We start from the raw sequence: 16140 nt of genomic DNA, 5'->3' as shown, positions 1-16140 counted from the left end.
ATTGTTACAACTGAGCGTCTCCAGGGCCAGTAAGTCTGAGCAGACCGACCCGGGAGACGAAGAGTCAGGGTCTGGAAGCAGAGGATATAAATCTGGCTCGGATTCAGGGGATTCGGGGGCTGATCCTGCGCCGAACTCGGGGTCTCCGTTGCTCGCAGCTGTGTCTTTCTTATCAGATGTATCTCGTTCGGTATGTAGCCATCTGCAGACCTGGCTCCTCCGTGACTGAGTTAAAAATTTTTTCACTCTAGGGCGTAGTGGGCTGGAGAGGCTCGCGGCTCCTTTAAATCTCCCGCTCGCGCATGATCCCTATTTTTTACTGCGTGCTTCACAGTGGCGCCGCAATCGATCCGGCGCCGGGGCACCACCCTTTTTCTTTCGGATTTCTCGACATTTATCATGCGTGTACCTTCTAATATACTTTCTCTGTCCTTTTCACAGTCCCTACTTTCGGAACTGGGGTGGTGGGGGAGCAGGGGGTTACACCTCCTCCGCGGCATCTTCTGATGGAGGGGGAGAAAAGGAAGGAGGGGGGGGGACCCTGTGCTCCCGCGAGCTGGGGGGGGGAACGAGTTGTAATCTTCCCCCGGTTTCAACCGACCGGGGACGTCTGTTCCTAGTTTCTCCGTTGCTACCGCGGCAGTTTTCTTTTCTGCCTTGTATCTTTTTATACAGTTCATTACTTCCCTCCGTGGTTTACCGAGTTTCTTTGCCTTTTTATAATCATTAAGCACTGAGTCAAGTAGTTCATCACCAAACTTTCGCCACTCACTCTTCTCAAATATTGTATTAGGATCTGCAAAAAAAATCTCTTAGCCTTCCCTACAGGCAGTAGACCTGCTAGCTGCTGTAGAGTCTCAGGCTCAATTCCCCGCTTTTATAAAAAGCACTGTAAAAAGTTCAGGGCTCAGTTCCCCGCTTTTATAAAAAGCACTGTAATAAGTCCAGGGCTACCTCTCGGTCCATTTTCATGGCCAGCCTTTTCCGGATCGTCTTCTTCTGGGTCGTCCTGTAATCTCGGTCTCCGGATCGGCCTCCCGACGCAGCAGTGTCTGGTATACCCCAGCGGCGGACTTTTTCGGAAAGTCGCAGCACCCGGGTCCGTCACGCCACCGCAGCAGCATTGCCCGCGCCGCCCGGCCGCTGCCGCCGGCGCCGCTCTCTCGCCGTTCCGGGTCCCCGTCGACCGGGGCCCTGTATCCCAGGTCCCCGCTAGTCGGGGCCCTGTATCCCGGGTCCCCGTCGACCGGGTCCCTGTATCCTGGGTCCCCGTTAAACCGGGTCCCTGTATCCTGGGTCCCCGTTAAACCGGGTCCCTGTATCCCGGGTCCCCGTCGGCCAGGGCCCTTTATCCGGGTCCCCGTCGACCGGAGCCCTGTATCCCGGGTCCCCGCTAGTCGGGGCCCTATATCCTGGGTCCCCGCTAGTCGGGGCCCTATATCCCGGGTCCCCGTCGGCCGGGTCCCTTTATCCGGGTCCCCGTCGACCGGGGCCCTGTATCCCGGGTCCCCGCTAGTCGGGGCCCTATATCCTGGGTCCCCGCTAGTCGGAGCCCTATAATCCGGGTCCCCAGCGACCAGGGCCCTGTAATCCGCGTCCCTGTTCGGGCGCCATTTGTAAGCGGCGAGGAGAAGCTGACAGGCCAACCCAATATGGGTGATAAGCAACTTCTAGTTTATTTGTGACGCAGTTCACACATATATAGGAGTGGTATTCAGCCACTCCTTCGTGGCATAACAGTATTGGTTAGCCCCCACAGCTTCCTCCACATTCTCCTCCCAGGTCCGGTCTCCGGCCACCTGTGGGGGCCACCCCCTGCCTTGCTTGCACAGTCCTCCAGAACTCTATGGTTCTGCTCTTAGAGTTATTCTGCAACAATGGACAGTGGCTTAGCGACTTCATTCGCCAGCTCCTTCATGACCCACAGATGGATTTCATCAGGTCCCATGGACTTGTGTACGTTCAGGTTCTTAAGATGGTCTCGAACCAGATCTTCTCCTACAGTGGGCCTAGGGTCTCCATTCTCACAGTCCCTCTGTCTGTCTTCCAAGACTTAGGTGGTGTGGTCAGAGCCTTTGCAAGTGAAGACTGAGACAAGTCATTGAGAACTTCAGCCTTCTCAATATCCAGGGTAGCCAGTTCTCCTGATAGCTTCTGGAGGGGGCTACATTGTCCGTAGCCTGTCTTTATTCGCTACGTACCTACAGAATCCCTTCCTGTTAACATCCCTAGCCAGGTTTAATTCTAACTGGGCCTTTGCTTTCCTAACCTGGTCCCTAGCTTCCCAGACAACATCCCTGTATTCTTCCCAGGCCACCTGTCCTTGCTTCCACCTTTTATAAGCCTCTTTTTTCCTTCAAAGTTTCCTCAGCAGCTCCTTATCCATTCAAGGAGGTCTCCTGGCCCTCCTGCTGCACTTCCTTCTGGTTGGGATGCAACACTCCTGAGCTTGTAGCAGGTGATCCTTGAATATCAACCAACAGTCTCGGGCCCCCCTGCCCTCTAGGGCTGTATCCCGTGGAACCCTTACTAAGCAGGTTCTTGAAGAGGCCAAAGTTTGCTCTTTTGAAGTCCAGGGCAGTGAGCTTGCTGCACATTCTTCTCACTTTCCTGAGGATCTCAAATTCGACCATCTCAGATCCCTGCAACCAAGGCTGCCCCGGAGCGTCACATTTCCAACGGTCCTTCCCTGTTGGTGAGCACGAGGTCAAGCACGGCACCTCTCCTTGTCTGCTCCTCTATTACTTGCAGAAGGAAGTTGTCTTCCACACAATCGAGGAACCTCCTGTACTGCTTATGCTGGGCCGCACCATCCCTCCAACAGAGATCAGGGTGTTTGAAGTACCCCATGAGGACAAGGGCCTGCGAGTGTGAGGCTGTTCCTATCTGTCTGTAGAGTGCTTCATCAGCAGATTCCTCTTGGTCAGGCGGTCTGTAACAGATCCCCACAGTAATGTCCCCCATAGTTGTTCTCCCTTTAACCCTGACCCACAAACTCTCTGTTGACTGCTCACCTGTCCCCAGACAGAGTTCCAGACTCTCCAGCCTATCCCCAACATAAATAGCAACTCCTCCTCCCCACCTGCTGAGCCTGTCCTTTCTAAAAAGCCTGTAACCTTCCAGGTTACATGTAACTGGGAGTTAGCCGGAAGGGCTGGGAGACTGCAGGGTTGGAGGAGGTATCGGTCGGTGCTTGGTCGGGCTGAGGGGGTGAGTTATCGGTCGGCTGGTGCTGAGGTGTTGTATTCTCTTCCCTTGTTATTTCCTTTATCATTGTTATCATTGGTGGTAGCAGTAGTGATTTGTGTTATACCTTAGTTACTAAACTGTTCTTATCTCAACCCGTGGGAGTTGCATTCTTTTCGATTCTCCTCTCCGTCCCTCCGGGAGCAGGGGGAAGGCAAGAAAGGGGGGGAAGTGAGTGAACGAGTTACCTGACTGGGTTTAAACCACGACACACAACAACTTTAAAATTATCTTTCCATCTGAAAAAGATGCATAGAGTATTTTCTGTCATCACCACAAATATGACACAGGCTATGTAGCTTTTGCTCTATCACAGTAAATTTAGATATTGTTTTAACAAGAGAAGCCATTAATCTAATACCTTGGTATTAAAAAGCTGTATGAATTCAAAGGGGAAAAAAACAGACATGCAATTGTGAATATTAACAATATTAAACAAATATACAAAACCCTTCTCGAGATCCTAAATTAATTACTGATGGTACTGTGACACTCACAAACTGCAGGTGTGTTCAATGCCTTCTTTGAGGAAACATCAGAGCAGCATTCCTCAAGGTGACGTCCAGTGGTAGCCCATTATGCACCAGAAATTGCTTTACGAAGTAACTGAGAAACTAAAAACATTGCAGAAATACATGTGAGAAGTAAATATTATTATTTGTTCATTAAGCTTTACCCTAATTTTTATCTGATTATATATGAAGCTGTGGTAAATACTTCTTAGCATTTTTCAGACTGACTGAATGGTCGTAGATGGCAGGGATCTCTGGAGCTCATCTGGTCCAACCCCCTGCTCAAGCAGATCACCTAAAGCTGGGTGCCCAGAACTATTCCCAGACAGTTTTTGGATTATCTCCAGGGAGTCAGACCTCATGACCTCCCTCAGCAATCTGTGCCACTACTCAGGGTGACTGACATTACAGGGTGATTGACATTACAGAGAATAAGCATCTCCTGGTTTTCTCAGGGAACCTCCACCTCCTTGTTTCAGACTGTGCCTGGCTACATCATCTTGCACCTTCCCTTCATGTATTTATATACATTGATGAGATCCTTCTGAGCCTTCTCTTCTCCAGGTTGAACAGTCCCAGGTCTCTCAGCCTTGCCTCCTAGAAGACATGCTCCAGTCCTTTCATCATCTTGGTGGCCCTCGGCTGGACATGGTATATGTCCATGTCTGTCCTGCACTAGTCCCCTCCGCCAGCAGCAGGAATTTATGTTTCCCCTTGTTGAACTGCAGGAGGTTCCTCTGAGCCCCTTTCTCCAGCCTGTCCAGGTCCCTCTGGATGGCAGCACAACCCTTTCTCTGGGGTATCAGCCACTCCTTCCAGTTTGGTGTCCTCTGCAGCCTTGCTGAGGGTGCACTCTGCCCATCATCCAGATCATTAATGAAGATATTCAACAGCATCAGACCCAGCATTGACCTCTGGGGTACTCCCCTAGTTACTGGCTCCAACCAGACTATGCGCTACTGATTGCCTCCATCTTGGGCTTATATTAGTGCCCATAGTACATTCAGGGTATGTATCAGAACTGCTGATACTCCCTTTGTCAGACTGCACACATACATGAAGAGGCACAGCTGGCTGTGCTGCCAGGCCTCTGCCGTTTTCTGCTAAGCACTGTATATGCACCGAACTTGCACAGCACTCTCTAGCATGCAGTGTGATCATCCAGTTGGCTATGATTAATGAGAGACACTAGTCAGTCTCAGTTTTCTAAATCATAGAATGGTTTGGGCAGAAGGGCCCAGTTCCACCAGTTCATCCAGTTCCACCTCCCCAGCCACCATGGGCAGGGACACCTTCCACTTGACCAGATGGTCCAAACCAACCTTGGCCTTCAGGAGTCAGAGAAAGGACACAGCACTCTTGCAGCTTGCTGATGTGGTCCTGCAGGCACAGCTGCATGGGAATTTGTTCTCCAGGTTCGTACGCTACAGCCTGTGTCTTCTGGCAAAGTGTGCTGGTGCTAAAGCAAACACCCAGCACGCACACATACACACATGCACTCTTCCACAAGCCATGTGTCTGTTCTGCTGCCATACCAGTCTCTTTGCAAACATAGACTGCAAACAGAAATCTGGGCTACAACAGAATAAGGCAGAACCCAAAGGTGATAGTAGAAGAGCTACCACGGATCTGGGGAGCAGAAACTCAGCTGGATGCTGACCAACCTATGAAAAAGTAGAACAGTGGAAAGCTCGACCAGACAGTGCCTCTGAACTTATTATCTCAGGTCCTCTTAGGACCACTGATAAAGTGTTAATTGAAGCCAGTCATCTACCTGATTTTTACTCATTCTGAAGGGTAACCTTGGCTCGTAAGCATCTGCCCGGCTGCAGGTGCCCCGCTTTGCTGCTGTGCGTGAGCTGCCCTGTACTTTAAGCCCCGCCCTCAAGTACGGCAGCCTGAGGCTGCAGTTTAGGCAGCATTCCTGCCGCAGAGCCAAGGTTGCTATTGTAATCCCACAAGGACTATTCCAGGGAGCCGAGATCTCGCATTCCACCCACGGTGTTGTTGCACTGAGGCCTGTTAGGGCAACCCTACTCCGCCGGGCGGCCTTTGCCGCCTGAACGGGCAGCAACCCCCGCCCCCCCAGAGCTTTCCCCGCCCACCGCGTCATCCACTTCAGCGCGTGCGCGGCAGCGGCGCGCTCAACCCACAAGACGTACACGTTCCACCTCCTGACAGGGTGATGGGCGGTTATAGACAGCACCATCAGCCAATGGGATTGCAGGACTGGGAGAGGGGGCGGGACTTCCTGATAAAAGGGAAGTGGGAGTGTGACCAGCGCGGGTGGCCGGTGGTTATGGTGTGGGTGCTGTCTTTGTGATGGCTGCGCCCGCCACCGCCTCGTTTCGGGCTGATAAGGAGAGGTAACACGGCTCGCGCCCGGCTGCTGCCTGGAATAGTCTCCCTCTTTCTTGGGGTGGGGTGCAGTTGTGGGGGCGGGGGGGGATGGATGCAGCTGTGGGGGCTGCGACTCCTGTTGTATTTGTGGGCGTCAGTAATTAGTTTGGGCGTTTGAGGTGGAACGTGAAGAGACTGAGGCGCTGGCACAGGTTGCCCAGAGAATCCATGGCTGCCCCATCCCTGGCAGTGTTCAGGATCAGGTTGGATGGGGCTTGGAGCAGCCTGCTCTGATGGGAGGTGTTACTGCCTGTGGCAGGGGTTTGGATCTGGATGAGCTTTAAAGTCAATTCCAACCCAGACCAGACTGTAATTCTGTGATTTCCCCTGCAGAACTCTGCCACTTGCATGGAAGCACTGGTTGACTCGTAAAGAGAACTGGATGAGAAGAGTAATATGAGTTGCAATGACTAAGGCTAATTTTAGAGCCAGGGAGAAATGTTTCATCGGAGGGAGTTGGGATTAATGGGACTTGTCAGTCTCCAAGTAACTGAATATTAGCATGCTCCAGATTGTTTTCTCTATTTGCTTAATTTCTGCTTCCCTATCTACTTATGCTATCATAGTTCCTCATTCAAATGTAGGCATTCCTTTTTCTTATCCTTCACTTGTAGGCCTCAGCTAGTTTTGTTTTTATTGTCTCATAATAAGTATAGTTGAGATTCTGTCTCTCTTGTGCGCTGTATGTGCTTGACAGTTTTAAATCTACTGAAATACCTTAAAGTTTTTCAGGGGCTTTATAACTTACCCAAATTTGGGTTCTTCTGTGTATGAATAGGAAGGAAGGAAATTTAAAAAAAAGGTAAATTGTAAGAAATGGGTCAGAGAATTCTCTTTCAGCCTTCTTTTTTTTTTTCTTTTTTTTTCTTTTTTTACTCAAAGCAGATGGCACCAAAATAATTTTACTCAAATATCTATTTACTTGAAATAGATATATGCCACAAAGTATTGTCATGCAGTGAACACTGCAGCCAAATGGTCATGGAATGTCCTGGATAACTGGAAATGGGGTTTTACAACATCTTACTAATTGGTTTAGGGAAAATGAATGGTTGTTCTAAGCCACTGTGTGTTCTAGGCATCATAGTCATGAGGTTTATTTTTTGTTTTACTAGTTAAATATTGAATAAATAGTTAAGTAGTTGAGAGTTGATATTACTTAAACTCCACTTTCTCTTTTTAGATTCATCTGCATTTATCCAGCATATCTGAATAACAAGAAGACGATAGCAGAAGGAAGAAGGATACCTATAGACAAAGTAAGTTTGTGGGTGGCAGGGAAATACAATGTTTTGTCTTGCTGTATAGCAGTGGTTAAAGAGTTGGGAAGTAGATCTCAAAGGTATTGCTCTTTCCTGTTCCCCATGATAAGTAGCTTGATAACTGGAAATTACAGCATAGTTGAAGGTAACCTAGTCAGCATGTGAATTTGGTAGAAGAGCGCTGGGTTTAAGTGTCAATTTCATGCAAGCAGCACCTTTGGCAAACAGGTGAAGTACTGACAAACTTAATGCACTCGACCTCCTACATAAGTAGTTTGTCATATTTGAAAGCAAAATAAGAAAAGAAGAGATACCTAATGACTGTGTTTACGTGACTGACTGTACGTGCCTATAGTCTGTGCCCTGTCCCCATTGCTGGTGTTGAAGGTAGAATTTACACTGCATGTGGCACATATGCACCATGTAGTAGTTGTTACTGCATTTAGTCTCTCCTGAAATAGTTATTGAAAATCTCCTTTGTGATGTTTTTAACAAGTATTTCTGGGAATATAGAGGGCTTTTCTTTTAGGTTTGTGTGTTTTTTCTGATAATACTTAAACCTTTCTTGAGCATGCAAGTTGCCAGTTAAAGATCTGTCTGTGGGAGAAATCCACTGCTTTGTGCCTAGAAAGTTTCTGTGTTTTCTCCCTTCAGTCGTTGCTGCAAATTTGCTGTTGCCAATTCATGGCTTTTGGTTGTTTCGGTGTTTTGGTGGGTTTTTTTAAATATAATTAATGTTATTTCAGTTACTTCTCCTCAGCAATTCTTTTACTTCCCCTGTACTAATTAATCCTCATCTGTTTCCCACTCTTCTGATGTCTTATCTCTTTTTTGGTTTGGGTTTTTTTGTTTGTTTTTTTTTTTTTGGGCCATACAAGCACTCACAGGTGACTTCTAAAGTAGATTTGTCAGTGTGTGAAGTACTTTCTCTTTACTTATCTCCTTTTTGTAGTTACAGAGGATAGGGTGGAAGCTGTTAACTATTGCTGTGTAAGTAGTTCATCACGGAAAAATATGTAACTGTAAAACATTGTTTCAACAGGCTGTTGAAAATCCCACATCTACAGAAATCCAGGATGTATGCGCAGCAGTCGGATTCAACGTGCTGTTAGAGGTAATACAGGAAAAAGAAGACTAGTTACATCTTAGCCGGAGAATGTTCATTTTTTAGTGCAGTACCTGCTTGTTCTTTAAATATATGAAGCTGGTTGCTTTTTTATTAGGGAATGAGTCTGGATTGCTAGAGAGGTAACCTTTTGCAATTAATTTTCTGAAGTAATCACTAATTTAAAACACTGTTGAATTTTTCCAAAAGTTGAGGTCCTCATCTAAGAGAACGACTGGTACCCAAAACCAAAATCAGTTTGTTTTTTAGAACTGTAATATATTCAGATTAGTGCACCCTGCCTATGAAATAGCTCGTATCAATAAGAAACCTGTAACATTTTGACAAAAATAAAGCCTATGAGTATCTCCAAGCAGTGGGCATCAGACATCTGTCTCTAAGTATCTGGAAGGGTGTGTAGCTGTGGAGAGGGTAAAGAAAACCTGTGTCACTGCAGTCCATACTGGTGGGGAGGTGGAGCAGTCCCTGTAGCAGATTACTTGCTAAATTGTTCAGTACCAGTACTAGTTGCAGAAGTGCTTTTGAAAACACTGTGCTATAGCTTTGGATGCTATTGCAGTGGCTGAGTAGTTGGTGACACTGTTGGGTGAGCTACTGTTATGTTTTACATCTGTTAGTATTCCAGGCTGCTATGACTTAGCTCAGTTATTACAGTACTTTTGTAATAAGTGTTTCCTTTTGTATGACAGAAAAATAAGATGTATCCCAGAGAGTGGAACAGAGATGTGCAGTACCGAGGTAGAGTACGAATCCAGCTCAAACAAGATGATGGTAATCCATGTTTACCTCAGTTTCCAACACGTGAGTAGAGTACCTGGGTTAGGCACTTTATCTGTTAATAAAACAGAAGGACTTTGTTTATTTTATGTTACCAACTTGCTGAATTAGTTTTACTCTTTCACATTTTACAGCTTTACATTAAATCTCTCTGCCTAAGTCAACCAAATCAAACCTTTTGCTTATGTAAGTCAATCAGATGCAGTTGGTGTGTGAGCATTGAGTGGGATTTTTAAAGTGCTGCTGTCTTTGATCCTGGTATTTCTTCAAGCAGTTGCATTGGAGGAGATTGTGGGGAGTGTTACATGATTGCTTTGTTTGCTTACTGCTTTGTTGGCAGTTAAAGGATTTGGTATTAAAATGGCTAAATTGAGTCTTTTTCTTGGGTTACAGGCATCAGTATGGATGCCAAATTGATGAAGTACAATACTGAGTTCAGCTGAGTTTTCTGCTGGCCATTTCATAAATTAACAATGGAGCAGCTCCCTTTAAATAACAGGAATAGTTCATCTTGAATGACAAGTAATGTAATGTTTTGCATTTTTCCTGAAAACTAGTTGGTGTGTAAAAGCAAAGCAAATATATATACGTGTGTGTATATATATATATATATATGAAGAAGTATGTATCTTAAGGAAAGGACAAGAATAGTATTGAGTCTAGAGTAGCATTGAAGTGCTGTTGGTTAGAAGGAGACAACTTAAACCCCTATTCCTGCTGGAAGAAGGCAGTGCCTTACTAAAAAACGCTTGTAGCTTTGCCTGGTCATTCTGTCCCAGGTATTTTAGGCCCATTAAGGAGGCAGAAAAGTAACAGGAAGGATGTAGATACTTTGGCAATTGTCAGGTTATCTGCCTGTTCTAGTCTACTATGACATTGATCAGTTCTGTACTTCAAAATTAAAAAAAAAAAAGGCGGAGGGGGAAGTTTGAGAATTTTCTGTAAACTTGTAGCTGCACAGGGGGAAGGAAGCACAAATCCTAGGCTTTAGATCTACTTTTAACAGAAATCTGTATAGGGGCTGAAGTGTCTAACTTTGAAAACTATGCAAATGTTTTTAATGTAGTAGGTATGCATTGATCTCCCCCTATATTTTTAGGTAAATCAGTGATGCTGTATGCTGCAGAAACTATTCCCAAACTGAAATCAAGAACCCAAAAGATGGGAGGTAGTGATCAAAGTCTTCAGCAAGGAGAGGGAGGCAAGAAAGGTAAAGGGAAGAAGAAGAAATGAGCTCACATTTGGAGTAATTGTTACATCACATAGTTGCATTTACGAGAAAGATGGATGGACATATTACTTGCTGCAGCTTCCAAGTGATGGATGAAAGCAAGAAATAAACAGGTGAAGTGTAACAGAACTTTTCTGGGAACTGGAATGTATGTAGCTGCCTCTCATCTATGTAAAAATAAACCTGTCTTGACACACAGCCTGCAAGTCTGAAGCTAGCACTCGCTTTTAAAAGTGGAAGAACATAAAGAAACAGGGTGGGAGGGAGAATTACTCTTTACAGAGGAAATATGCAGCTTTTGATAAATACATGAATAAGTACTCTTATGCAGACTAGATACCTGAAAACTGGTTGCCTTAGTAAGCAATTTATCTATGCTAGTGATTTTCTTAATTATGGAGAGTCTTTGTCACTAAGAGAAAAATGTAAATCAATGATGTTATGCCTCTATAAACTTCCCGTGATAATAATTACGGAATCACAGAATCATTTAGATTGGAAAAAGACCCTTAAGATCATTGAGTCCAACTGTTAACCCAGAACAGCCAAGTTCACAACTAAACCATGTCCCAAAGTGCCACATTTACAAATAGATACCTGCAGGAATGGTGACTCCACCACTTCCCTGAGCAGCTTGTTCCAGTGCTTGACAACCCTTTTGGCAAAGAAATTTCTCCTAATATCCAATCTAAAATTATCAATTTAAAACGGTCCCTCTTTCACAGCTGTCAAGTATATTAATAAAGGTGACGTTAATTTTTACAAAAATTAATTTTATAGAATACTTCTTCCAAAAGTGTTACTTTTTACTGCACAGCCTTTTGTAAAGAAGTCAGAGGTATATATTGTAAGGATAATATTGTAAAGTTTTAAGATAATTGGGGAGGGCAGGGGGGAGAGCTCCCTTTTGTGTCTTATATAATATGGGACACTATATTATCCCATTTGGGGTAGTTCGAGCACTTAGGAAATGCGGCTTTACTTTTCCATCCTATTTCAGATATCTGAGGCTTGCAGTATTTGGTAACTTAAAATTTTATTTTCTTTTTTTTTTTTATATCCCACACAGGGACGTAAAGTTACTTGAAGAAGGTGAGTTAGTCACAATAGCTGTCAAGTAGCAAGGTTCCTTCAGACTGATTAAGACATGTACTGTGCAAGTTAAATGAGAGAGAATTCAATATAAGGAGACTGAAAAAGAAGCAGCAGTATCTGTTTTGAATTTCAAACAAAAAATTCTGCATGAGTTTTCTAATACTTACTGTGTGAAAACAAAAGTCACTTGAATGCTTTCACAGATGACTATTGGAAGCAAGTTACAGGTTATTTTTGATGAATTTTTCATGTGCCAACATTCTCTTTCAAGACTTCTCTCGCTTGTCTTATCAGGTATGCTGCACCATGGCATCACCTTTTTCTCACTTTAAAGAGGAACAGCATTCAAAATGCATTCAAATATTTAATGATGATTCTAAAGTAATGAAACTTGGTGAAGTTCTTGATGATATCCCAAGTTACTTGTCGTTGTAGTTTGAGTTTTCTTATGTTCGTACATTTCTTGTTGCACTCAACTGCAACTTTTTCAAATGGATGGTGAAGCCCCTTGAAGCTGATGCCAGTAGGTAGGCATAGTGCGGCTGCATAGAGCCCCTGATTTGTGACTAGTTCAAAGTCAATTTTATTTCCTGCATGTAATACTTTGTGAGTCTGGTTCTTGCATTGCATTGTTCACTCAAGGGGGACTGCAGTCACACAGTATCACAGTATCACAGTATGCTAGAGATTGGAAGGGGCCTCGAAAGATCATCTAGTCCAATGCCCCTGCCGGAGCAGGAACACCTAGATAATGTTACACAGGAATGTGTCCAGGTGGGTTTTGAATGTCTCCAGGGAAGGAGACTCCACAACCTCCCTGGGCAGCCTGTCCTCCTCTACTAAATCCAGAAGCTGCCATGGCAAGTTCCTGAGTCCAAGCCCTGTACTAGTGAGATAGAAGCAGTATGTAGGGTTTCTAAAATGGAATGTTTTAGGAGAAGTTCTGTTTTCTAAGGCTGTAATTGACTATGGTTGTATATAAATGTCTTCAGGTTTTCGTCTGGCGATGTAACAGTTCATGCATTCTGCGTTTGGACTATCTGAGCTTGAAAACGCACCTAAACTTTGAGAAGTTAGTTAAGTGGTATTTCTGTGAGTTGATGGAATGCCACAGAGTAGGAACAGCAGGGAGAGATGCTATCTGAAGGGGGGCCATGGGGGGTGTTAGCAGAAAACAGAGTGCTGAGTAACTTTCCTGAAACTTTATACAATGTGAGCTCTGTGAAAGTTAAGTGGTATTAGGTAACTCAGTTAAGTGGAGGGGGATGTCTCTAGCCGAGTCCTGGTCATGTTATGCCATCTAAATCAGTAGTCTAAATGAAGTATTCTAAATCAAATAATTAAGTACTCTAAATCAGAGCTTGAGACTATGGACAGATGAAAAATGTGGAGGTTAAATCCCATAGGATATCTGTTTACACTGTTCAGAAATTAAATATCTTGCGAACTCGTCTGTGCTATGTTATGAATGTTGAGAAAGAATCTTGGTGGCATTGCTTACCAAAATTTCCCAAGGAAATCAAAATAGTAAAGCTGTTTTAAAGTGTAAGGGTATTACAAAGAAGACTGAGAAAGATCTCTGGAAAGAGTAATATTGAGCTCAAATCTATGAAACTGTGATTTAATCAAATAAACAAAGCTCTTCAGGTATTTTGGTTAAAGCTGATTTTATTTTTTTTTTTTAAGAGCAAATTGTGCAGTGCTGGGCAATCAGATGATTACTGCCCTTAGAGGGCTGAAATCTGGTTCCCGCAACACCTGCTTGCTTAATCCCCCATCTCTGAATGAGTTCTCTGTAGTTTTAGTGTAAGTACAGTATGTGAGCAGTGTTTGCTCTTAAATGAGGCATCATGAAGTTAAATGCAACTCCTCGTTTCCTGCCAAGGTTAAGCTTCTATTTCTGTATTTCCTGTTTTTTAATAAACTGAGTTCCTTAAACTGAGTTCGTTTTTTCCTTTAAGAAAAGTGGGTCAAGACAGTAAGGTTCTTCTGACGGTCTTCCCCCTTCCTAAGCACCCTTCCCATCTCCCCTTCTTTGCTTCACTTCGTGGGAACAGGGAAGATAGAGAACATTGCAGGACTCTGAGTGGAGATGAGGCTGCTGTAAAAATACAGAAATACTGCAGCTATCAGTCTCAATGCTATCAATAAAAAAATCATTTTGAGGGAAAACAGGGTGATAATGGACATCTTTTTATGTCACCTGTCTTGCTTTTACAGTTCTCTGAGAATCTTAAGCAGTTTAGTAACTTTCCTAGTTACTAAGGGAGCAGTGTCTGTAGTTTCCTGTAGATGGCAGTATTAACAAAGACGTGCATCGCTGATTGGGATTACTCTCTATCAAAGGCACGAGTAATGTGGATATTGATCTAGTGTCCTTACAGAATTGACTAGCTGTTTAAAAATATATACTTGTTGTTTTCCTATACTGTTTTGTGGATACCTAGGCAAAGATTTCACATTTGAAATGGACGTGTGAGCTAAGAATGTTTGTAACAATCCTCATCAGTTTCTGTGTCAGCATTGTATGGGGACATTGCCCATTAAGCAGATCTGAAGGTACAGGCAATTAACGAAGGAATTAGTAAAACGGAAGTTTCAGAACTGTTGTCAGATGTGTCAGGGCATATAGCTGCTGTAACAGAAGCACAGTAATCATTATTCAGTTCTGATTTCAAATATATTGAAATGTGTTTTAACATGGAAGGGACAATAATGTACAGACGTATGTAGTTCTCTACATTCAGCCATAAAGTAAATTTCTCACAGACCAGCTCTGCAGAAAATGGCTGTTCTTAAAAAGCTTGCCTGGTGTGCATCTTGTTCCTTGTGTGTGCTTACAAGTTAGAGCCTTCTAGCCAAAACTCCCTTTTGGAGCAGCATATACATCTGGTGTTCATATACTTGAAAGCATAAAAGATGGTGTGGCTCCCTTGTTTCCTGCTGTTTCTAGCTGCAGAGGTGGCTTTGTTGGAAGAGTGGACTATTTCATTTGGAAGGGATCTACAATGATCATCTAGTCCAATTGCCTGACTGCTTCAGGGCTGACCAAAAGTCAAAGCATGTTGTTAAGGGCATTGTCCAACTGACACGCTTGGGGCATTGACTGCCTCTCTAGGATAAGAAGCCTGTTTTAGTGCTTGACTACTCTCATGGTAAAGATGTGTTTACTAATGTCAAGTCTGAGCCTCTCCTGGTGCAGCTTTGAACCATTCCCACGTGTCTTGTCACTGGATACCAGTTATTTAGCTTCTTCCTGTAACAGACTGGCTTTTATGGGGTTAATTCACCTCTTAGGATAAAATAACCTGGCTTTTCAGAGAGTGTTTGGGGGGGATTTTTTTCCCCTAAAGAAAAAGGACAATGCAAATACTCTCTTCTTGTATTGCTTTAGAACTTTTAAGCCTGCTGCATCGTTGTAGGGACAAAAAAAAAAAGATGAGGAGAATGAGTATTCATCCTTCCTGGTTGGCAGTTTGCTCTGACCAATCTGTATTTAATGTCTTGGGTGATCAGTCAGCACACATGCAACTGGAGATAAGGTACAGATTAGATCTGGTAAGAGCTAAAGATGGGAGGATTGACTATACTATAACGCCTGGTGTAAGAGAGGTGGGAGAAGGGTGACCGTCATTGGTAGAAAGGGACCTGGAAAAGAGCAGAGGACACTCCAGGTAGGAACAAGTTGCCTGCACTGTAGTGCTGTTTCTTATGAAACATTATGTGTGCCTTTTTTCTCTGTATGAAGATCTGGGTTTTTTGGGGGGCTGTGTTTTTTATGTTGTTGTTTGTTTTTCCCAGATAGCAAAAAAGGATGATCAGGGGACTGGAACATCTCCCATACAAAGACAGTCTGAGAAAGTTGGGGCTGTTCAGCCTGGAGAAGCTGTGTGGAAACTTCATAGTAGTCTTCCAGTATCTCTATGCCAAAGAGGGACTCTTCATCAGGGACTGTAGCGACAGGACAAGGAGTAATGGGTTCAAACTTAAACAGGGGAAGTTCAGGTTAGTTATAGGAAGTTATATTAGTTACAAGGAAGAACTTCTTAACTGTGAGGGTGGTGAGGCACTGGAACAGGTTGCCCAAAGAAGTGGTAAATGCTCCAGCCCTGGCAGTGTTCAAGGTCAGGTTGGACAGGCCTTGGGCAACCTGGTCTAGTGGAAGGTGTCCCTGCCCATGGTAGGGGGTTGGAACTGGATGACCTTTTTAAAGTCCTTTCCAACACAAACCATTCTGTGATTCTATGAGTTTAGACATGTCTAATTAAAGGCTTTAAGATGTATTCATCCTGCAAGAATGAAGCAATACAAAATGGTAGGCATATAAAGTGGCATGGAATTCCATAGCCTTGGCAAAGGTGGTAGATACATGGCCTTCCAAACGATGCTGAATTGAAAGAACTGCATCTTCAGTTATATTTTACTTGACCAGTTCATATACTCATCTAAGGAACTTTTTCAAAGGTCTTCCTTAGTGGCTGTTATTCTTCA

At 44.2% G+C, this 16140-nt stretch overlaps 1 protein-coding gene across 1 annotated transcript; it reads left to right on the top strand.

Moving 5' to 3' along the window:
• Positions 1-5974: 5974 nt before the first annotated feature.
• Positions 5975-10901, top strand: SRP19 (signal recognition particle 19). The gene is made up of 5 exons (XM_062604204.1): positions 5975-6124; positions 7342-7417; positions 8463-8534; positions 9236-9347; positions 10423-10901. Exons 1-5 carry the CDS (start codon positions 6081-6083, stop codon positions 10554-10556), a joined length of 438 nt encoding a protein of 145 aa, XP_062460188.1. The 5' UTR covers positions 5975-6080; the 3' UTR covers positions 10557-10901.
• The last annotated feature ends 5239 nt before the right edge of the window (positions 10902-16140 follow it).

The sequence above is a fragment of the Pezoporus occidentalis genome, unplaced genomic scaffold (assembly GCF_034315485.1).
Source record: "Pezoporus occidentalis ecotype Australia unplaced genomic scaffold, CSIRO_AGI_Poc_V1 ctg84, whole genome shotgun sequence".
NCBI classification, from domain to species: Eukaryota; Metazoa; Chordata; class Aves; order Psittaciformes; family Psittacidae; genus Pezoporus; species Pezoporus occidentalis.
The sequence above is the reverse complement of the archived record's forward strand: the minus strand, read 5'-3'. Positions and strand labels throughout refer to the sequence as shown.

Bases quoted from the DNA above. Each gene is read 5' to 3' on its own strand.
- SRP19 (XM_062604204.1), top strand. From the start codon at position 6,081: ATGGCTGCGCCCGCCACCGCCTCGTTTCGGGCTGATAAGGAGAG. The intron at 6,125-7,341 runs GTAACACGGCTC...TTCTCTTTTTAG, and splicing joins TTTCGGGCTGATAAGGAGAG to ATTCATCTGCATTTATCCAG. The intron at 7,418-8,462 runs GTAAGTTTGTGG...TTGTTTCAACAG, and splicing joins GAAGGATACCTATAGACAAA to GCTGTTGAAAATCCCACATC.